At 41.4% G+C, this 25,000-nt stretch overlaps 1 protein-coding gene across 13 annotated transcripts in view; it reads right to left on the bottom strand.

Moving 5' to 3' along the window:
• LOC147014431 (forkhead box protein P2-like) overlaps positions 1–25,000 on the bottom strand; it is a 715,070-nt gene that overhangs the window by 56,849 nt on the left and 633,221 nt on the right. For 12 of the 13 annotated variants that reach the window (XM_085852376.1, XM_085852371.1, XM_085852374.1 and 9 more), the window contains one exon: positions 14,047–14,272. In XM_085852376.1, the coding sequence (XP_085708502.1) occupies positions 14,047–14,272 (226 nt within the window). The remainder of the gene's footprint in view (positions 1–14,046; positions 14,273–25,000) is intronic. The other variant, XM_085852370.1, reaches the window with a different exon arrangement.

The following is a 25,000-nucleotide window of genomic DNA, read 5'->3' as shown; positions in this document are numbered from 1 at the left end:
GTTCTTCATCAAAAACCCAATTGCGCTATTTTTGATGCTCTCACTGACAGCATTGAGATGGAGCTTTCTCGACATCCACCTCCTGATATTATGGTCCTTGGAGACTTTAATGTCCATCACAAAGAATGGTTACTCAACTCTGACAGCACAGATGTTTCTGATGTCATTGCATTTAACTTTTCCATGTCACACGATCCATCATTCTATTTGTCATGTGCTTTCAGATCCATCATCCCAGGAATCATGTCTCTTCCATCCCATGTCCTGGCCAGTGTCACTCTCAATCAGGACTCACGTAATTTCAACTCCGACTCAAATTTCTGATCAACTTATTGATAATAGGTATCTTCTTGATATATTTTGTACTCAAATCCTGGGGAATGTAATGCTAAAATTCTCCCCCCCCCATAGGATACTGATCATATAAACATCGAAGTTCACATTTCTTACTCACCAACAACTGTTGTTCATCCTGCCCATCAAACTGTCTTCCAATATAGCAAGGCTGACTGGGATGACTTGCATTATTTTTCTTGCTGATGTTCACTGGAACTCAATCCTTAATCACAACCCACCTGAAGTTGTCAAGAAAGTTATTGAGTGGATTTGTGTTGGTCAGGTCAGGTACGGGAGCATGCGCTGGAGCAACACGTCGCTGCGTCCACTTTCCGCCAGGACTCCGGGAGCCTCTGTATGGCCATCCCCCAGGCAGATACCTGGCACATCCCCATCTCCTTGAGATGCTGATAAACCTGCTGCAACCATGAGGCAGTGGTCGGCCCATTGGCCTCCTCCACTCACGAGGCTCCCTCACTGACAGAATATGGTGAGCAGGATCAGCGTCAGGAAAACGAGCCACATGTCCAGATAGTCGCAGCTGATGCTCACGGACTATACAGGCAACAAATCTCATTTGAGTCTCTCACAGCAACCATTTATTGGACACAAAGTCCAACCAGCAATAGCCAAGGATTCTCCGAAGAGACCTGGTATTGAATCCATGACTCCCCAGGCCCGACCCAGACGTCTATTGATCTCTGGCTCACAGCCAGCAGAGACATGAATATCATTGCCAAGGGAAGTGAATCTCTCAGTGACCTCAACATCCTCGCCACAAACAGGTACAGACAGGATAGCAGCAGCCAAAATGTCATTGAAAGGCTGGATCTTAGTTTTGACCTAGGAAACCTGCAATCCAGTGGCTCTGCTTCCTCATTCAGCACCTCAAAGGCCCCCAAAAGGATATCTAGAGTCTCCACAAAGATGACTGCATCATCTGCGAAATCAAGGTCAAAGATCTTGACATTCCCAAACGATGCACCGCAGCTTGATCTCTCTGACGTCCTCCCCAGAATCCAGTCCAGAAAAGTGCTGAAAAGTGTGGGGGCCATGACACACCCCTGACAAACCCCAGCAACAACTGGAAATAAATCAAAGATAGCATCACCACATCTCACAGCACTCTCAGTTCCAGAGTATAGGTCAGAAATCAGATTGATCAGATTGGGTGGCACCCCACGAAGACCAATAATCCTCCAGAGGGAATCCCGATTCACTGAATGGAACGCTTTGCAGAGATCAACATAGGCTGCAAGCAGCCCATGCCGAAACTCTCGTCTGCGTTAAATGAGGACATGAAGAGCAAGGTTATGGTCAATCGTTGACCTCTTTGGTGTAAAGCCTGACTGCGCTGGATACTGGCGCTCAAGCAGATGGTGGCGAATCCTATGAAGACTTTTCCGAGCAAAGACCTTACACGGCACTGAGAGCAGTGTGGCACAAATGTGGAGTAATGCACATTACAAGAAACAACCCACACCACATCCATGACATGGGAAATTCTCAGCTCAAGGATACTGAAGAGGAAAAAGATCTGGGAGAGTCCCTTAAAACCTCCTTTGAATCTGTAGTGCTTCAGCAGCCAAGAAATCCATTGGAGTCCTTGATATGTTACGAAGAAAAACTTTGCACACAGAACTACAAAAGTAATAATGCAGCTGTACAAATCCCTCGTTTGTCCAAATGATGACTATTGTATGCAAGTTTGAAGTCACCATCTAGATAAGGATTAAAGGGTACAGGAAAAAGAAAAGTGAGGGCCACCAAATTCTTTCCAAGCATCAGAGAACTTGACAACATTGGAAACGTGCTCCAAACTTACTGCATCTTCCACAAGATAGACACTATAAAAGAAGTTACTTTTTCAAAGAACAGAATATGTGGGTACGAGTGAGGATTCACTGAAACTAAAAAAGCAACATGCTCGTCTGGAGGTCAGGAAATACTTCTGCAGCCATTGAGTGTGGGATTACTTTGCAGTAACTGCCAAATCAGTGCTACCTTGAAAGAATTATCAAAGCATGTTGGTTGAAAATGGGGTACCAAATGTCCTTTTCAACCCAACCATGATCAGCCTCCTTCCTGGCTAAAGGACCCTGAAGCTCAGCATGTGGTACCTCAAGGTGACTCAAAGACTGTGGTACATCAGTGCACCAACAATCAGGTAGTGAGACAGATGAAGGAAACAGGTGGAGGAAATATGGATGAACAAGGTCAGTGGTAAACAAAACAAAGAGGGATAAAGTTAACAAACATATAAATGATCTATTCCAGCTTAAATTAAGGAAAGTGGTTGCAACATCAAAAAAACTTCCTTAACCCAAAGAAGCAAGATTCTGTAAATATTTATACCTGCAAAGCTCACAGAGAAAAGGCTAGGAAGTGCCTCTAACAGTCCACATCGAGAAAAGTGATTCCAGTTCCATACAAGTCAATTTAAAGAAATCAATGTCTCCAAAATATTGTGTGTGGTTATTGGGGAAAACATGAAATGGCGATGAGGTGGCATCTCTAAGGACTGGAAGGAAGAGCAGGGCTATGAGCATGAAAAGGGATAAAGAAGTGGAGATAAATAGAACGCTTGAATATGGAGAGGATAACGAGGAATGGATAAGTGGATGAAAGTATGTGACTTATGGGTCTGATTTAACATTTTGGGACAACTGTTGGGCTAAAGCCATCTTTTATTATTACATGTTGCCAGTGCAACAAGTTTTTTTTAGACAATACACTATTGTGTTGTGACAAATAACCAGACTTGGTGATGTTATGGTTGGAGTGTCCACTCTGAGTCTGGGAGGTCAGTGGTTCGAACGGCAGCTGAGTCATACCAAAGACTTTAAAAATAGTTATATTTTTTGCTACTTGCTACTTCCTTGGTTGATGCTCAGCATTTAAAAAGGATCGAGCATGGACAAACAACCATAGTTTTGCAACCACCGCGCAGGCTCAATGGGCCTAATGGCCTCATCTTGTGTTGAAGTTCCTTGTAAGGGAAGTCATGATATAAATTGATTTTAAAATATAAAACCAAACAAACATTGGCCATATCACTAAAGTTATTTAAATAACACTGCATGGATGCTGTTTACTGCTCAATAACTTTTGGTGGATAGCAGTTCTGCGTGAACTGCAATCTACAACTTTTTACATGGTCATCCATTTTTACTTTCACTTTTGATACCTTTTTGCCAAAATCTATTCTTTACTTGCATGACCCTCCAGGCTCATGCTGATAAATAATTGACCGGAGAAAGATGCTGATGTTAATGAATGAATCAAGGGCGAACTCATTTTTAGAATTTGTGTAGCCATCATGCAAAAGAAGGGCATTGCCATTATAATATCGCTCATTTGAAATACAAGTCCTCACACACAAGCCATTTTGTTTCAAGTCGAATAAGAGATCAAGAAAGAAAAGCTGTTATTTTTTCTTATTTTCTTTTCATGGATATTAATGAATGCTGAGTTACACCATCTTCAGCCCCTCAGCAGATTCACGTAAACGTTCGTCATTGTACTGGATATAGGGATATCAAGGTTAAGGAGGGAAAAAAAATAATTTGCAGGTTAGAGCCGGCTTGTTCACACCTCCTCATCACGCTGTGCTGGGCATGAAGAGCAATGAGCTCGCTTACTACGCCATGCATTCACAAGCAAGAAAGGGCCATGTCAGATAAACCCTGAGCCAGCAAACCTTTTCAAAAAAATCCTTCCTTGTATCACATTTATGAACGATTACTTGATGTTTGTGGGTTGGAACTTGTGTCGCAGGTTCAAATCCAGTTTTTGTGACAAAAGCCAAGCACAGCGAACAACAGATCATGATTAATGCTGCTCCACTGACAGTGATTTCCATTGACATGTGGGTAATTAAAAAAGAAACAAACAAAAAAAAAAACAAGCTGAATACCATGAATGACCCCGACATTGAATGAAAGCTGATTACCAAATGATGTTGATACTTGGGCAGCCGATTACCAGACAATATAAAAAAACTAACAAGAATGAATATCACGAATGATCGGGTGTCAAATCAAACGTCGATTACTATACGATGTTGATGACACTTGCACAGCCGATTACCAGACAATACAAGCAGAATACCATGAATGATCGTGAGGTCAAATAAAAGCCGATTACCAAATGATGTTGATAATACTTACATAGCTGATTACCAAAAATAACAAGATGGCGACGATGCGAGACCCATACCCCTTGTATGTCATGACGTCGATTTCTTCGATAAAATAAGTGTAGATACAAATTCCTGTCAGCTTGACTACACAATGTAAGGTGACATTGCAGTTAAAGATGACAGAAACACAAATCAATCCATATCTTAATGAAGACATGTCCAAATGAAGACATGTTCTTTGTGTGTGACTGTTTATATGGTGAAGACGGACTGACCAAATGCCTGGACGTGTCCAAACTCTATGATTGACAGGAGTTCTGAAGCGCTCGAGCTGTGAATGGTTACTGATCTCTTGGACGGTCTGACGACGCTTCTGCAGACCTTGGTACAATGTTGTCTGTCGGTCCTTTGAAGTTAATTGCGACAATCAGATCAGACCAATCACAGCAATGACGTAAATGTGAGGAGGATGAGGAGGAGGAGAAAACAATTTGAAAAACCCTCCTATTGACAGTCAAACGTCGGGAAAAAAAAAATTATATATATATATATATATATATATATATATATATATATATATATATATATATGTATATATCCTAAACTAATAAATGGCAGTGTGTGTGTATCAATGTGTATGTATACATATATGTCTCCTCTATAATTCCAAAACCATAAAACTGAGTAGTCTGAAATTTTGCATGCATATTAATGGAACTCCAAGGAAGTGCATGACTGAAAGTTGGGTGTTTGGGTTAATTAAAACATCCATTTTGAAGACAATTAACAGACTTATTTAATTATATCCTTTATCAGGCGCATCCTCGGCTACCTCGCTCTTTGAAGTCGTAAGGCCTAGGTAAATTAGCTGGGGTAAGTTTGAGGTCTAAGAAAGTTTGCTGGAGTCTGAAGCCACCATGATTTTTGGCCTACTCAACCATGCCTTGACTTGGAACAGGCCGCAACTATTTCTTCACTATAAAGTATTTTTTCACTTTCCTCACTGATATTATCGAATGCCTGTTCATCATAGCTACGAATTGCTGTTTTCATCACTTTTGTACTTCCTATAGTTTTCAAATTCGGAGCTTGGAGCGATTTCATGAATTATACGATATGATTTTTCACAATGTACTCTTACGGACTAATTAAAGTACATCATCGAAATATTATTTCGGTTTTGAGGATCGGATATCATCCAGACTAAATAAGTGTCGAAATCTGGAGTGAAATCGTATAAATAAGGAAATAACGAGTCTTTTAATTGAGCTGATATACCAATTTACTTTAAGCAAGCAAGGCTATGGGCCCTCCTTCTTCATATATACACAAGAAAATGTGAAATTTTCAAAGCATTAAACTTATCTTTTTCTACTTTTTGGAGAATTACATTGAGTGAACAAAATTTTTTGAAGAACATGCCAAAATTAACCAGCTTCATTGAGCGAAATGACAATGCATTCACTGCTAAACCTCACACCCTGTACCCCAAAGGGACTGCTTATCCATAATACCTGTCAGATCTGTCTATTTTCGTTGGTTTCGTGAGGTGCTCCACAGAGGATAAAAGCAAATCTGGTGAAAAACGGATATTTCAAAATAAAGTTATAACATTTGCGTGGACCACAAACGACGTACCATGTGACGGGTGCACAGATGAGGAGGCAACATGGCGGATTATCTGCAATGTTTATTTCACGGGTGATTATGCTTTGTGAAGTCTCCAGGGTTGTTCTACATTAAGCAGCAAGTCTTTTGTGGATAAAGACATAATTTGACCAAATTCATTTCATTTCATTAACTGTAGTGTACGAGGTGAATACGGTCTTTAAAGTTAAAGGGTTCCTATATGGTATGCAGCCACAGTCTGACCAGCCGTTCCTTATCAACCATTTCATTGGAGTGCTTAGGCCACTTGCCGAGTTCCCTATTGTCGATAGCGGTGCCGCGCTACGTCTTACATCATTCTGAGAGAATTGTTCACTCACTGCGGATCCTTTGAGTGCCACATCATTCAGAGCGAGTAGTTCGTGCTCTATCATCCTGAGCAAGTGGAACGTGCTCTGCCATCCTGAGTGAGTTGCTTGTACTCCGTCATCCTGAGCGAGTGATTCATGCTCCATCATACTGAGCGAGTGGTTCGTGCTCCATCATCCTGAGCGATTGGTTCATGCTCCGTCATCCTGGGAAAGTGGTTCATGCTTCGTCATCCTGAGCGAGTTGTTTATGCTCCATCATCCTGAGCGAGTGGTTCGTGCTCTGTCATCCTGAGCAATGGTTCATGCTCCATCATCTTGAGTGAGTGATTTGTGCTCCCTCAGGTTGAGCGAGTGGTTCGTGCTCTGTCATCCTGAGTGAGTGGTTCGTGCTCCGTCATCCTCAGTGAGTGGTTTGTACTCCGTCATCTTGAGCATGTCCGGGAGGAGCTTGTCTCAAGATGTGTCTGGATGACATTTATCCCCGGACATCTCTGGATAGTATTTATCTCCGTACATGTCCAGATGGGAGTTTGTCTCAAAACGTATCGTGGCAGTATTTATGTCCGGACGGGAGTTTGTGTCTGGACATTTTGGACGCGTCTGGGTGGTGTTTGTCTCTGGATGTGTATGGGCGATGTTTGTCTCACACCTCATCATGTCCAGCCTGGACATGAAACCAGCCATGTCCGTGCCCCAGAAACAGAAAAACAATGAGCGCACACACATGCTCTATCCATCCATCCATTGGGACCATACTCTGTGCTGAGTGTTGGTGTTACCTAAGCAGTCTCCTTGGCTATTGGACACAATCCTGGATGGGTCACCACTCCGACACAGTATACCAGCATGCTGGCACTCATTTTGCCGACCTAGGAAGGATGACAGGCAGGGTCAACCCCACCTGGTATTAACTCAACAGCTGAGTGGGATTTGAACTCAGGATCATAGGATCCCAAGCCAACCACCCTCACCATTAAGCCAACACCAGGCATACACATGCTCACCCACACATGTACAACACCAGATCACATGAAAGTAAAAATAAAGAGAGAGAGAGCAGAGCAGCCCATTGATGATGTGATTTCACGTTTATTTTGCTTGAGGTTTGCAAAAAAAACACATAAAACACTCCTCCATTTGACCTCGAGCACCAGCACATGACCGGAAATGAGTGGTCATACCGAAAATAAAAACCGGACACGTGCTGAGGCTCGGGGTCTATTAGCCTGTGGGAGCCTGCTGTGAAGTGGGATGAAACATCACCTGAGAACGGATCTGCTCTTTCTTATTCCTCAAATCAGCAGAGTAGATCTAGTTTACTTTTTGTTGGAAGAGCCCTTTTCTTCTTTAAAAATGTATAATCCCAACTGACCAAACATTACACCAAATACAAATATATATATATATATATATATATATATATATATATATATATATATATATATATATGTATATATATTTATATATATATATATATATATATATATATATATATATATATATATATATATATACATATATATACACATATATACATATATATATATATATATATATATATATATACACATATATATATATATATACACATATATATATATATACACATATACACATATATATATATATATATATATATATATATATATATATATATATATATATATATATATATATATATCTATATACATATATTGTTACGGCTGTGGAAATTCGCATTACACATAAAGGGCCCTCAGGTGAGATATCTTCATAGGTACAAGTGAAGTTAGCCCAAACCTGTTGTATAGAGGGAATTTATGTGATCCATCCGGGCTGCGACGCTTTGAGTTAGTCGTTTTTCTTTTTCTATCTTTTATTTCAAACACATAACATTTCAACAACCACGCCATCCCCATCACAGCGCCAACCACACTGCAACCAAGTCACCTCCACCATCTACGCTACTACATCTTCGCCACTACGTCCGCTTCCGAAGGGCAAACAAGGGCGCCAAGGAAGGAACTGCGAGGACGCGCGGGTTTTCCCGCCTGTTTTTCCCACCATTTTTCCCCACGCTTGGTGTGAAGGAAGAGGGGAGGGCAGCTCGCCGCCGAATGGTGGATGACCAGTGTGAGGCGGTCGGGGAGAGGGAACGCCCCTCTTCGAGAACCCTCTCGAAGGAGGGTGGAGCTGAAAACGGGGGCGGAGTGAAGGGCGGAGCCCCGGGCTACTAAAGTCGGACACGGATGGAGCGCTTTTGGTGCTCTTGCTAACTTCGTCTTTTTCTCTTCCGGCTCGCTCTTCCTCTTCGCCTCCTCTGCGTGGTGGCCGCTGGCCTTGGCTTTTGTGGTGCGGTCCCGAGACCCCGCTGGCGGGACGGAGCATCTGCCATTCCCCACACCACGACCTCGAGCAACAACGTTCCCCCTCCCCCCTTTCTATCCGCACTGAGATAGCACCGGAAACCCCGTCCGTGGCGTCGAGCGGCCAACACGTGCCGGTGCGAGGCACGCCGAAGAGGACTCGGCTACCACGCCAGGGATCGGAGTCGCGGCCAGGCGCGACCACGCCGACGGACGTGGGAGAGGGACTCGGCGGCCCAAAGGGAAGTCACCATTTTCTTTTCGGGGTTTTTGTATGGATCTTGTGGCGCCAGTCTGGCTAAAGTAGAACTGTTTAAGTGTTGCCGTGTGTACGCGTATTCGGTCGTAGCTCTGCATTGTTACTTTTGTTTTGGCTGTTATATGTGCATTTGCTTTTTGTGTATGGCTGTATATACGTGCTTTCCGTGTGCCGGGAAATAAAATGCTTGCTTGTTGAACTGTGCCCGTTTCGCTTTGTCTTTTCTCTATTGACCCTCCATCTTGCTTCACGTAAGGGGTTCGTAGTGGGTGCAACATCCCGGTAATTAATCTGAACCGTCCAGGTCGACGATAACACCGCTCGGTTATCCCGATAGTACGGAACGGGCTGCCCAAGCGGCTTGTGTCCGAAGTCCACCTGCGGCGAGGTACGATCGCCCGGTTTACCATCCGCGTGGGTACTTAGGTAGGTCGAGTTTGGCGAACAACCCTATCCTACGCGGGTGGCCGATTGGCACGATTGTGGTGAGGTCGAAAGGCCCACCCGTGACTAGCTCCCAGCGTTGGTCCGAGATGGTCACGACAGAATTGTCCGTCCGGTGGGCGATGTGCCGCGATTCGAGTTACGCGGCCGTTCGCACGCCGGCGGGCGCGAATTCGCAACAATATGTATATCGAATGCCCGAATTTAATAAGGTGGCAAGGCAGTGAGGTGGCAATTTATGTGTATGATGTCAGCATCACATCACATTCAGGGTCAGAGATGTTCTTTTGTTATGTATGTCCATATACATATATATATATATATATACATATATATATATATATACATATATATATATATATATATATATATATATATATATATATATATATATATATATATATATATATATATATATATATATATATATATATATATATATATATATATATATATATATATGTATATATATATATATATATATATATATATATATATATATATATATATATATATATATATATATATATATATATATATATATATATATATATATATATATATATATATATATATATATATATATATATATATACACACACACACACACACACACACACACACACACACACACACACACACACACACACACACACACACACACACACACACACACTCGGGGTATGCTGCTTACACATTGTAAGCAATAACAAACTGTGATTCACCATTGTCTCGGGTCGCTCAACTGCATTTGCTTTTTTTCATTTATTTATATTCATTTATTTATGTTTTCAGTTATGGAAGTGTTCCGGTGGTTCTGTGATTTTCACCAGTGTTGTGGCTTTGTTGTCCATTCGCAGACAAAATTTCAGCTTTCTACAACACCCGGAAGGTACCAACTTTTAATATCAGTCAGTGAGTCAGTGAATGAGTGAATCAGTGGTTAGAATGAGCTTTATATATTGGACTAGCGGGGTATGCTTACAAATTGTAAGCAATAATGAACAGTGCTTCCCCAATGTCTCAAGCTATTCACCTGCATTTGCTTTTTCATTCATTTATTTTCATTTACTTAAATTTTCAATTAAGGAAGCTTTCAAATGGTTCTGTGATTTTTTTTCCCAGTTTATTGGCTTTGATGTCCATTGACACACAAAATTACTGTGCTTCCCCATTATCTCGGGTCGCTCACTTGCATGATTTTTTTCATACTATTTTAATTTATGAACGCTTTCAAAAGGTTCTGTGATTTTTCTGGGTGTATCGGCTTCAATGTCTGTCAGCACACAAAATTACCATGCTTCCACATTATCTCAGATTGCTCGCCCCTAATTTTTCCTGGTGTATCGGCTTCGATGTCCGTCAGCATACAAAATGATTGTGCTTCCCCAATGTCTCAGGTCACTCACCTGTATTTTTTTCATTTATTTATATTTTCATTAATGGATGTGTCTGATGATTCTGTGATTTATTTCTAGTGCACTGGCTTCGATGTCCATTAGCACGCAAAATTGCAGCTTACTACGTTACCCAGAAGGCACCGATCTTTAATATCAGTCAGTGAGTCTGTGGTTAGAAAGACGTTTATATGATTCAAAATTTGAATATTATTGGGGCATGTTGATTATTTTGTTCTACCTGACTAGAAAATACTCCTGGCCAAATTTGCCACAGTTCCAAAAATATTTAGGGGTCCATCAAGAGGAAGGAAGTTGTTACATCCGGTGGGGGTTGCTACATCCGGTGGGAGAGAAGAAGACGTCAGTGGGAGAGAGGGAGACGTCAGTTGAGCTTTCGGTTCGCTGTTGGTCGGTGTTAAAAGTACGTTTATTTTTCTTTTTTTTATCTAATTTTTTTTCTTTTTCTTTTTGATTTCGAGAGTGAGTGAGTATGGCGTGTTCTACACGGAAAAGCACGGAACTGTTCCTCTTGGATCAACCATTGGAGAAATTCACCGATCGCCAGTTGCCCACTGCCCACTGAGAACATTTTTGCTCTTTCCTTTCATTTTTCCTATTAGTATTGTGACATTATAATGAATCCGTTGAGAGACTTTGATGGACCACTAAACCACCTCCAAATCTGCTAATTTTTTTTATTTCTTTGCGTTTTTCAACGTCAGGAACGATTTGGCAAACATGCCCGCGAGAAATTCGAACTTTCATTTTTTTGGACCACCCTAATATATATATATATATATATATATATATATATATACATATATATATATATATATATACATATATACACATATATATACATACATATACATATATATACATATATACACATATATACATATATATATACATAAATATATATATATATATATATATATATATATATATATATATATATATATATATATATATATATATATATATGTTTATATAGCCTGGTGTTGGCGTAGTGGTTAGGGTAGCGGATTGGGATGCAAAAGGTCCTGTAGTTCAAGCCCCGTTGGCCGCTTGAATTAATACACACCAGGAGGTTGACTCAGCCTGTCATCCTTCCGAGGTCGGCAAAGTGAGTACCATTGTACTGGGCCCGGTGTATGCCCCGGTTAGAATAGGTGTACCATATCCTTGTGTCATAAAAAGCGACCAGGGTTGCGTCAGGAAGGGCATCCGGCGTAAAAACTAAGCCAAATCACTATGTGGATCATACGAATGATCCGCTGTGGCGACCCCTAACGGGAGCAGCCGAAAGAAGAAGAAGATATATTATATATATATATATATATATATATATATATATATATATATATATATATATATATATATATATATATATATATATATATATATATATAGTGATTTTTAAAATTTGAGAACCCTAATTAATTCCCATGCACTGAAACATATATCAGGAACCTAATATTTTGCGTAAATGTCGCCTAATGTTACAGAAAGATGTGACATGATCCACACAATTCATTACCTTAAATCCACACAATGCAGCTTGTTGTACTGAATGTCTCAGAGATTTCTTCAGGCTTGCTTCCATTCTTTCGTGCACTTAATCCACTTTCTCTGGTGAAACACTTGGCTGGCACATGTGCTTTTTAAGGCCTAAGTCACATTTGCCACGGTGGCCGTGGGGTCTCCAAAATCTATGGCCACTAGCAATTATATGGCGGCCGCAGTATTTCCACGGTCACACAATGTAGCAGTCACGTATGTTTTTATTTTCCCCGCACGACGTATTTAGAAATTGTGGAGACCGAAAACGTGGGGTTGCCATCTGGTCTTTGATTTGATGTCCACCTTAAGGGGGCCCTGCGGTGGCCATATAATTTTCAAGGCAGACGCAAGGTAGCCTCAAGGTGCCCGCAAGGCGACCGCAGGGGGGCCCTAAGTCGAACGTGCGGCCAGACGTACGGTAACGAGTGGGTTCATTTTTTTTTTTTTACCAGTTTTTTTTTCGGCTTGTCGAATTGCTACGGCAAACGTAGAAATGAAAAAACTTATAACTCCGCCTTATAATTCCACGGCGACCCCTACAGCCTGTAAAAGATAGCCAAACGGCGTAGGGCCACCCTGAGGCCACCGCAGAAACTCTGCGGCCGCCGCACGTTTCTGTCAATTCAGAGGGCGCAAGCCGGCGTATCCTCGACGTAGAGCAAATGTGACTTAGGCCTCACTATCACACAGCCTGTTTCTCTGAAATGCTTCACCAGTTTCCATATCACTGATTTTGAAGGTTTCATACGAGCATCAAAGTGACTTTTAATTGCAATTTGATGTTCCCTAAAGGATGCATTCTTGATGTAATGTTCGACAAGAAACACACGTTCTTCCACAGTGAACACCATGGCATGACTGAGTGAAAATTGTTAAACGTCACTGCAGGGACACGTGATAAATTATGTATCGCATGAAACCTGCTAACTCTCAGGATCATGTCAGGTCTTTCTGTAACATTAGGCTACATTTACGCAAAATAGTAGATTCCAAACGGATATAGTTTTTAGTGCATGGGAATTATTTAGGGTTCTTGAGTAAAAAAAAAAAATCACCCAATACCTATGTAGAAGAGAGTAATGCAGATATATTAAGTCTTATGAAGTTCACAGATGAGAATAGACTTGAAGAATTGCTCATTTTCATTGACAAAGGAAGCAGCAGTGATATTTTAAATGATAATTTAAAAAAAAGCAATTAGCCAACTTTCACTGAAGACATTAAGCATAAATTCTCCAAAATCCCAAGTGTGACTATGGGCATTGTTCTGGTTAGACTAGATTCATATTGACATGGCTTTGTGTTATGACTGCATGCAAAGTCTTCTTTTTTCTCTCTCTCTCTCTCTCTCTCTCTCTCTCTCTCTCTCTCTCTCTCTCTCTGTCTCTGTCTCTGTCTCTGTCTCTGTCTCTGTCTCTGTCTCTGTCTCTGTCTCTGTCTCTCTCTCTCTCTCTCTTGCACGCATGCGTGCACACACACACACACACACACACACACACACACACACACACACACACACACACACACACACACACACACACACACACACACACACACAACAATTGACACTTTGACCCACCAGACCGAATCTCACCCATTGACAGGGGGAGGTTGTACTTGTCTGAGGGGCGTCGGCGTGGAGTGACTAGTGCTCCGTGCATGCTAGTAGACGTTATGACAGTTGGTGCCTGAGAAAATGCGGTGATGACAGGGCTGACGGCTGGAAGGCCAGCAGGGTGCTGTGTCATGCTGCACGGCGAATCCCCCGAACCTTTAGCCAGGGTGGCACTTGAGACAAGGTTGAGCTGTAAGACATTGAGGGTGTGGGAATAAAATATTGATCAACATTCAGGAATGTCAGGCAGAACAGTAATTGTAAAATTACAGATCAATAAAATAAAAGGTGCTTTACAAGGAACTTGAACAGAGGAGAGGGCCATGAGGTCCATCAAGACTCTGCTATGATCACCAACCTATGGCTGTTTGTCCGTGTTCTATCTTTTTTAAATTCTGAGCATCAAGCAAAGCAGCAGCATGTACTATTATTTTTTTTTTAGTGTGACTCGGCCAGGGTAAGAATCAAACTGCCGACGTTCCAGACTCAGAATGGATGTTCTCACGATTACGACACCCAGATATGAGAGTCTGGGACATTAAGATTACAAATCCTCAAAGGCTTGATTTTGATTGTTTATGCATCTTTATATACTGTATTGGTACGAGAATAGGTTAGAGATTGCAGAGCATCATGAAGAGTAAGGACAAAGGCTTTTTGGTACAGTGAGGCATTTCCTCCAAGAGTTCGGTCTAGTTCTGTCACAATGAAAAACAGGTTCATCACATCACAGAATTCAAACAAATCAAAATGTTGCCAGGAATGGTGTGAATAGTCACAGAACAAATTCAGTTGCACCTGCCATCAAGGGTGAAAGCCATTTTCTGGCCAAAAATCAATTCGTTGTCTTGCTATTTTTAATTGCCCAAGACATTGATGCATGCTGTGGTTACACGTGTCTCTCCGATCTCTATCGTTGCTGTGTGTGCTGCAGTGATATCTGGAAGGTGTTGTATTTGCAGCACATGTGTTCATATGAGCTTTGGCTGCAGTTTTAATGGTTACTTAAATCATCTCTGATGGATTACGACCCACCCACTGCTCAGTGATTCCACTTAAATATCGATTAAATTCACTTTGCACGGAAATCTGAGATTCAGGCACAATTTTGCTAGTTTGTGAAAATTATGATAATGGGAGAGAGCTGTGAGCTATCTTGGCATAATTATTGCACCGCATTCGAAAATACATTAGCATGCACGGACGTGTGAAACAAGAAGAGAAGAGCAAAGAAACAATCAACTGAAGTGAAATTATCATGTTATTATTTGGCACAAACTTGAGCCTACAAGACCTATTATTGCCACAAATAATAAGCTACTGAACCACAGTTACCATAATAACTTGCAATTAGGTTGTGTGTATGAGTGTGCAATATATATATATATATATATATATATATATATATATATATATATATATATATATATATATATATACATATACATATGAATATACTGTATATATATATATATATATATATATATATACATATGAATATACTGTATATATATATATATATATATATATATATATATATATACATATACATATGAATATGTATATATTTACATATGTATATATATATATATATATATATATATATATATATATATATATATATATATATATATATATATATATATATATATATATATATATATATATATATGACGATAAATATGACGGATGTTAAGAAAGGGTTAATTATTAATTAGTTATCTCATAATGAATAATAGAGTAAGTGTTTTGTCACTCTCATTTGCAACGAGCAGGATCAGGTGTATAAGAAGCTGCTTGATGCCCTCGCCGCTGTGTTTCTCTTTTCCCGTTTTTCTGTGTAATTAACACTCTTACTGGCTCCCCATTGCTATTTTCGCACCTCGCATATGGCTGCGAATCAAATTAGGGTGGGTTCGCATGTGTGACGTCTGACGCACAGCAAAGTGGCAGAACCGTGTGTGCGACTCCAGTTCACTGAGTCAATATGGCGGGTCATGTGTGACGTACCTGACACACAGTGGCAACATGGCAGGACCGTGTAAGCAATCTCCAGTGAGGGGCGGTCAGTGCATCAAATGACTTAAGGGCCACAGCTATAAGAAGCAGTGTAGAAGTGTTGCACCAGAAGTTTGACCCCGCATTTGAGGATACGAACCATATTTGAGGGCTGAGCCATTGCAGTAACTGTGATCCTGCTTTCAGTCCTGCAGCAGTGGAGCCTCAGTTCAGTCCTCATGTACAGTGAGCCCCAAAAGTGCTGAGCCAGTCACAGAAACACTCCAGCTGCAATATGAATCATGGGGCCACCAGTCTGCAAGCTATTTGGCACACCACACTGTCTCCCACAAGTGTGTTAAGGGAAGCCCTCTGAATCTACCTCATCCATCCTGTCTTATTCATTTGTTCATTTTGTGTCCCTGAAGAAATCTGTATGTAATAAGTTTGTTTAAGTTTTATGCATACAGTCTAGTTAAAGTGTGTCAGCGGGTTTTCCATACAGTCATTATTCATTGATTCCAAAGTGTTTCGTCCCGGTTATTATTTACTTAAAGCAGTTTTGTTTAAAATCATATTCACTGTGGAATTTGAGCAATGGAAAATCCCTCCAGTGTAACCAAATTCTCCTGTAAAACAGAAAGTGTGCAACGAAACTGTTGCCTCGCCAAGAGGGAGAGAGAGAGAGAGGGGGAGAGAGAGAGAGAGAGAGAGGGGGAGAGAGAGAGAGAGAGAGAGAGAGAGAGAGAGAGAGAGAGAGAGAGAGAGAGAGAGAGAGAGAGAGAGAGAGAGAGAAAAGAGGGGTGGGGTAGTGGTTGGAGTGGGGGTAGGGGAGTTAGCAGAGAATATGTTATTCTTTATGAACAACACACACACACACATCTCATTTTTTCACACACGACTGTTCCGAACAATTCTATCACACAATAAAAAAAAACACACACAAACACACACACAATTGTTGTGTGACAGGTGGAAAAGGTTTGGCTCTGTAATTGAGAAAACTCATTTATACAGTGAACGGCTCAGAAATCGGGTGTTACCAAATGTATTTTGCTTTGAAACTCACAAAGAGAAAGCATACACAATCATATAAAATAACCAATTGCTTTAGAAACAGTCACGAGGAGAAAGGAAAACGTAATTGCTCGTACGATGCTGAACTTGAGAATTAAAACCTCCAAGATATGGGATGAAACTTTTCCGCCACGACACCCACGTAACCAAGCATGCAGGCGTACACACACACACCCGTGGAGAGTCCCTAAATTACAGATCCAAATATACCCATATATGTAACTCTACCGTGTAGCAATAGTGACTGTACATCCTTATCGGGACATGAAATGTACCGCCGTCCACTGTAGGGTGCTCAGAAAGTGGTTTAAGCATCCAATTAAATGGTTGGCAAGCAATAGCTATGTCTGAATGTCCAAACTATGTCCGAATTGGACAAATGAACACTTTTTTTTTCAGCAGTCAGAACTGCTGCTAAGTTCAATTCTGGAGCTTAAATTTTGTAATTCGGCATAGTTTATGAGTTTCGAGTTTGTTGCATGCGCAGAAATTAAATAAAGCCACAAACACCAGCGTCTACGGGTGTTTATAAGCATTGCAATATACCCAGTCATTCGTAGCTATGATGAACAGGCATTTGATAATATGAGTGAGGAATGTGAAAAAAAAAACTTTATCATTGTCAAGTGTTCCTCTACATTTCCATTAAGCTAAATGCCCGCTTTTTACGCTACAGAATACAAATCTATCAGGATTAAGGGTTAGCTTTAAAAATGGTAAAATTTCAGTCGAAGATCACCATGTAATTGTGTTTCTGAATGAGGAAAAACTTTCAGTGAAATAGCTTGCACCTCTCGATTTTCAATACAATCAACAAGTACAGATAAACATCACAAGTAATCAATAAGCACAGGACTGGGAAGACCCAAAAACCTGAAGAACAAAATTGAGCAATGAAGATATTATTCTTAAAGAATGGAAAGAAGATAAGTGTTGAATTGACAATGGGAAAGCACAGTAATTTCGCGTGCCGATGGACATCGAAGCCAATACACCGGGGGGAAAAAAATCACAGAACCATTTGAAAGCTTCCTTGATTGAAAATATAAAGAGATGAAAATAAATGAATGAAACAGCAAATGCAGGTGAGTGGCCCGAGACAATGGAGAATAATATATATATATAAATATGTATATATATATATATATATATATATATATATAAATATGTATATATATATATATATATATGTATATATATATATATATATATATATATATATATATATATATATATATATATATATATATATATATACACTCTATACTCACTATACACACACACACACACACACACACACACACACACACACACACACACACACACACACACACACACACACACACACACACACACACACACACACACACACACGGCCGGTCAAAAGTTTTAGAACACCCCCATTTTTCCAGTTTTTACTGAAATTTATGCAGTTTAGTGTTTCAATGTATTCTGAAATTAATGCAGAGAAACAAATAAACAATTGCAGATAAAAAAGAAATCATGGAATTGTTTTGTTGAACAAAATTTAATCGAAATTTTCGACTCATCAAGGTAGCCACCTTTTGCTGATACAACAACCGAACATACTCGTGGCATTCTTTCTACAATGGAAATCAAATATTGTTCGGAAAGTTCTTCCCAACACTGTTGCCGAAGTTCCTACAAATGTGTTGCACTTGTAGATTGCTTTGCTTTCACCCTTCTGTCCAGTTCATCCCAAACCAGCTCGATGGGATTTAAGTCTGGACACTGTGCTGGCCATTCCATGATTTGAAGTCTACCATCTTGTTCTTTTCTTCGAAGGTAGTTCTGACATAGCCTGGAGGTATGTTTTGGGTCGTTATCTTGCTGTAGGATGAACCCCTGACCAAATAGGCATAGACCAGAGAGTATTGCATGGCGCTGCAAAATGCTGTGGTAGCCCTTTTGGTTCAGGGTACCAGTCATTCTGTGCAAGTCGCCGACTCTGGATCCAGCAAAAGAGTCCCAGATTATCACGCTTCCTCCTCCATGTTTGACAGTTGGTGCCACACACTGAGGAACCATCCTTTCACCTACTCGGCGGCGTACAAAAACCCTGCGTGATGAACCGAAGATTTCAAATTTTGAATATGATGCAATTTTCCACTGTCTACTCTCACGAACTCATTCAAGTATATCATCAAAATATTATTTCGGCTTTGAGGATCAGATATTGTCCAGAGTAAATAAGAGTCAAAATCTGGAGTGCAATCTGATAATTTAAAGAGACTAGGGCGGGCCCGTAGGTGCGTCCCAGTATGTGCAGCTTCGTGCCTGCAGTATCAGGTCCCCAGCATCAATTGTGACGTCATATCAAATGAAGAAGAATTGTGACGCCCCCTCTCTCGCCCCCCACTCCCCCCTCCCCTGTCCCCCCTCGTCTCTCGCCCCCTCTCTCCCTCCCCTCTCTTGCCCCCCTCTCTCCCCCTCCTCTCTCCCTTCTCTCTCACCCTCCTCTCTCCCTTCTCTCTCCCCCCTCCTCTCTCGCCCCTCTCTCTGTAAATGTATTCACAAATGTCTCCCAAGCACAACGATTAATTCCAACCTTGGGAAAAAACAGCTTTCAAACCCTTGGGAAACAGCTGTTTCCCTCAGGAAAATTCAAATCTTGGGATTAATTAATAATTTGAATAATAATCAAACCTTGGGAGTAAATAATTAAATAAACTAATAATTAAATAATAATCAAACCTTGGGATTAATTAATTAATTAAAACCTTGGGTAAGAACAGCTTTCAAACTTTGGGAAACACTTGGGAAACAGCTGAAATGGATGAGGAAGAAAGATATCAAACTTTGAAAAGGCACATACTCAGGTCCCCAGTGTCGATTGTGACCTCATACCGTACGAAGAAGAAGAAGAAGAATTGTGACATCAATTGTGCAAAAAAAAAAAAATTTAAAACAACATTGTGACGTTATTCGTGACGTCATAGCACCATGTCCTGTCATTGGTTAACAGATACATGGCCGTAACTTGGGAACTGCTCGTCCGATTGATATCAAACCTTGAAAAGGCACCTCCGCAGGGCCCCGGCAATATTCCTGGCAAGTTTCAATCCGATCGGACCGGTGGTCGTCTGGTTATTAATAATTTGGGAAAAAATGGCATTACAAGGTGAGAAGGTGGAACGACACCTTCAGCTGCCATATATACACCTTTTCAACACTGAAAAAAACAATAAAGTGGCCGTAACTTGGGAACCGCTCGTCCGATCAACATAAAACCTCGAAAAGGCACATCCGGGGGTCCCCTGCAATATTCCTGGCAAGTTTCAACGAGATCGGACCGGCGGTCGTCGAGAAACGGCGGTCGCAGACAGACAAACAGACAGACACACACACAGAGATTGCTGGAATTATAGATAGATAACGAGTCTTATAACTAAGCCGATGTACATATTTACTTTAAGCAAGCAAGTCGATGGGCCCTCCTTCTCCATATATACACAAGAAAATGTGAATTTTCAAAAGCATTAAACTGATCTTTTTATACTGCTTGGAGAATTATATTGAGTGCATAAAATATTTCAGAATGTGCCAAAATTAACCAGCTTCATTGAGCTTTATGATTTTATGCATTCACTGCTTGACATCACGCCCTGTCACTCAGAGGGACTGCTTATCCAAAGCATCTGCCAGATCTGTGTCTATATTTTCAGAGGTTTCGTGAGGTGTTCTGCTAGTGAAAAACGGAATCAAAGCAAATCTAGTAAAAAACGGATGTTATTAAAAAAAAGTTACAATGTTTGCATGGACCAATGTACCACAGACACATGCACAGACAAGCAGGCAATGTGGCAGGTTAACTGCAGTGTTTATTTCAAGGGTGATTAAACTTTGCGATGTCTCCCGGGTTGTTCGACATTAAACAGCAACGCTTTTGTGGATAAAGCCAGAATTTTAACAAATTCATTTAATTTCTTTCACTGCTGCGGGTGTGGTGAAGACAGGCGTTAAACTTAAAGGGATCCTATATGATATGCAGCCACATCCTGGCCAGCCATTCCTGAACCATTTAATTGTGCTTGTGCTTGCTTGAGTGCTTAAGCCGCTTGCCGAGCACCCTAAAGGGGTGCAGTTCATGTCCAGATGGGGATGTACAGTTGGCAGTTGCTACAAAATAGGGGTACATGATTTACAAAGATTATTTGTTTTCTCTTTGAGAGTTTAAGAGCAAAATATGTTTGATAAAAAACCCGATTTCTGAGCCGATGCCTTATTAACCTGTTTTATTAATTACAGAGCGAAAATTTTTACACCCGTCAAATGACGATTGGCAGCTGTTTATAAAGATGAATAAGCCTGGTGTTGGCTTAGTGGTGAGGGTGGCGGATTTGGATCCTCGGGTCCTGAGTTCAAGCCCCGTTGGCCGCTGAATTAAAAAATACACCAGGAGGTTGACTCAGCTGAACATCCTTCCGAGGTAGGCAAAATGAGCACCAGTGTACTGGTAAGGGGGACACTGCATCAGCGGCATAGCCGCGTCCCAACCAATGATGCAACCGGCAGCCACAGGCTGCACTCGATAGAGAGGGATAAAGATTAATGTTTTGCATATTTTCCTGAAATGTCCATAATGCAATGTTGTTTCAATAATTTGTTTATTGAAATTCCCCCAAAACAAGGGTGAAAGGTACTCAATGTTTTTAGGTTGTATACAGTACGTACTGTAGTCGTTAATCACACTGACTCCAATCTGCCGATTCCTGAAGAGTTGCCGATATCAGCCAAGCAATAATACAGTGTGTGTGTGTGTGTGTGTGTGTGTGTGTGTGTGTGTGTGTGTGTGTGTGTGTGTGTGTGTGTGTGTGTGTGTGTGTGTGTGTGTGTGTGTGTGTGTGTGTGTGTGTGTGTGTGTGTGTGTTGTACATAAAGCATAACATTTTCTCTCTGCTAACTCCCTTCCCCCCACCCACATCTCTCTATATCTCTCTCTCCGTCTCTGTGTCCCATCCTCACTCTGCTGCTGCCGAATACAGAGCAGCACCATCCCACACACCTCTCTCTCTCTCTCTCTCTGGACGTGATCATGTCCGGACGGTATTTGACTATGGACGTGTCTGGGCAGTGTTTATCTGCGGGTGGTGGCTCTGGACGTGGACGTGTCTGGATGGTGTTTGTCTCCGAACTTGTCCAGACGGAGCTTGCCTCTGGACTTGTCCGGGCATTGTTTGTCTCTGTATGTGTCCGGGCATTGTTTGTCTCCAGACAGCTTAGCTCCGGCGCTGTTTGTTTCCAGATGTGCCCAGATGGGAGTTTTGTCTCCGGACGTGTCAGAGTGGTGTTTGTCTCTGGACAGTTTAGCTCCATTCTGCATTCATCTTTGGACAGCTCCGGGTGATGTTTGTCTCCAGGCGCTATTTATAGTACGACTGGTACAAAATGGATTTCAGACATTATTTTGCTTCCATCTTTACTGTTATTCTATGCAGAAGCATTTTGACGAGACAGTATGAATCGTAATTAACGCTCCACCGCATGTCTGCCTACCCTTCCTCTCACTGACTTCCCTTCCCCCCTCCCTCTCTGCTCCCCCACCCCTCTCTTTCTCCCCTCTTTTACCCCCCCCCCCCCACACTTTAGTATTCCTGTCAGGGAAGCGATGGGTGGTATTTGCTGGTAGACAAATATACATTGCTCAAGTGAGTGTATGTGAGCCAAATATCAAATGAACATATTGTTTCGGGTTTGCTGGCTGGGTCACAAGGGGCTACCCACTTTCTGGCATTTCATACTGAAGCTGACAGGCCACAGATACATCAACTCTGAAGCACGACAAGTTGCTAAGCAACCACAGGCGCCATCTGAAATGACGAATTCTGGTATGGTCCTCGTGTCCAAATCACGTGTTACCTCCCTGGTGAATTTGTTAACCCGGATAAGGTCTGTGTTCTCAATACCTCCACTATTTATTGTTTAGGAAGGTCAAGCGATTTACCGTCAGCAGAAATGTTGGCTGATGTTTAATGTGGTGAAACAGTAGGTGCAAACTGCTCTCTTCAAATTTGGGTTAGCATATTTTAATTTTCAAATAAAAAAACATTCTGGAGAGGGACACTTTGAAAAAGAGAACTGCACTTGGCAAAATGCTGAATTTTTACTGGTAATATTGTGCTTGTCCAAGTCCACATGAGATTGTAAATCAATATAACACCTTTATTTGCCAAAGAGACGTCCGTACCAGCTCTACATACCAAGCATTCGGCTTCCCAGTCTTCTCGACCACTTCAAAAATACGGGAATTTTGTCCTTAGTTCTGCAGTGAATTTACACTTTCGTTTTTGCATTGTAAAGAGCTCTTCAAGAAAATGAAACAAGTGTGTACAGCATGGTACGGACTCAGAAAAGACACTGCATCACGGATTGAGCATGCGCTGCGAGGTTGGACAAGAAGAGGACGCATGAGCACCACATTCATTCTGGGAAGCAAGACACAAGTAAAGGTGATAGACAGAGGGAAGTAGAACAAGTTGGGGTATATTTGTGGCCCCTTTCTCATCCGCACGTGAGCTGGTTGGCTCACGTGGGTCTCAACGTGAAGTGGGCCACCGAGGGAGAAAAATATGAAGGGGGCAATGCGATTTAGCATGTGGGGACAGATGCGGGTGGATGCTGGTGTATACACTAGTGGAAATCATGAAGTGCAAATCAGTAACCCCATCCTGACAAGTCAAGGGGCAATCGTTGAATGCTCAGTGCATTCCAAGTGAATGATTAGATGAAGTGGTAGCAAAGGGAAGATCGTGTAAGTCAGTGTATGAAAGCCAGTGCATCCATGGAAAGAGCTTTGCGGCTCATCCACCTCACTCTGCAGAACCAGCTCATTTGCTCCACAGAGAGGTTTGTATCCACCACTCACTCGAGTGCTCTTCCATCCAGTTACTGGCGGTCCCTGGATGTACAGCACAGCTCCCTCATCCTTTTATGCCTGGGTTTTTATATGCCTTGGGTGAGGCATGACCTCCGGACTGATTGGCACCTAAGTGCTCTTTGACCCTCAGCACGGAGATTCCTCATTGGAGTGTGCCTGCTGCCATATGGCTCTCAGTGGCTGCATCGGTGGTCCCTCTATTGGAGGCGATCTCCAGCCCCTGCCCACACGCGGCATCTGCTCAGCCGCCCTGGGTTCGCCTATGTAGCTATACCCTGGTCCGCACTACTTTATTATTGTATTTGATTTGTCATGCAATGTAATGATGGGGAGGAGATAAAAAGAGAGGGGATTTAAAGAAAGGGAAAACTCCAAAGGGGATTCGAACCTGCTGCACAAACAACACATTTCCCTGTCCACTGGTACGAGGGGATGCGTAACCTAACAAGACAAAATCACAATGAAAGATCTCAACTCCATGATTCCTTTACATGTTGGATGTAACTCCCCAGGGTTTTCCAAAACTGCAACAATGTCCTTGAAATGTAAATCTGCAGATTTGAGACAGGTTCGTGACTTTAGGGTCTTCCAAAACTTGGCAAAATATTAATAAAGCAGAATAGTGTTAAACTAATTGTTCTATCACATTATTTATGCACATGCATTGAATGATGCAAGTCTTTAAAACATTACTCTCCCTTCTATTCTTAAAGGCAGCGAGGCACTGCCATCTTGTGTTAAATATTGTGTCGATCCAAGATCTTTTCTATTCTCATGAACCTTTTTCACTCTGTTAAACTCTCACAAATTATTTTTCCTTTCCTAATCTGCCAATAATTGTGCTGTGCAGATCTATATGTCTCCATCGTTGTTGGTCTGGCATTATTATGTTTGTATCTTTTGTGATCCTTGTTGACCTCTTCCTTTCTGCTCTGTTCTTTGGTA

Source organism: Eptatretus burgeri, chromosome 13 (assembly GCF_056783735.1).
Source record: "Eptatretus burgeri isolate ZD-2024b chromosome 13, Ebu_testis_v1, whole genome shotgun sequence".
Lineage (NCBI taxonomy): Eukaryota > Metazoa > Chordata > Myxini > Myxiniformes > Myxinidae > Eptatretus > Eptatretus burgeri.
This window is presented reverse-complemented; position numbering and strand designations above follow the sequence as displayed.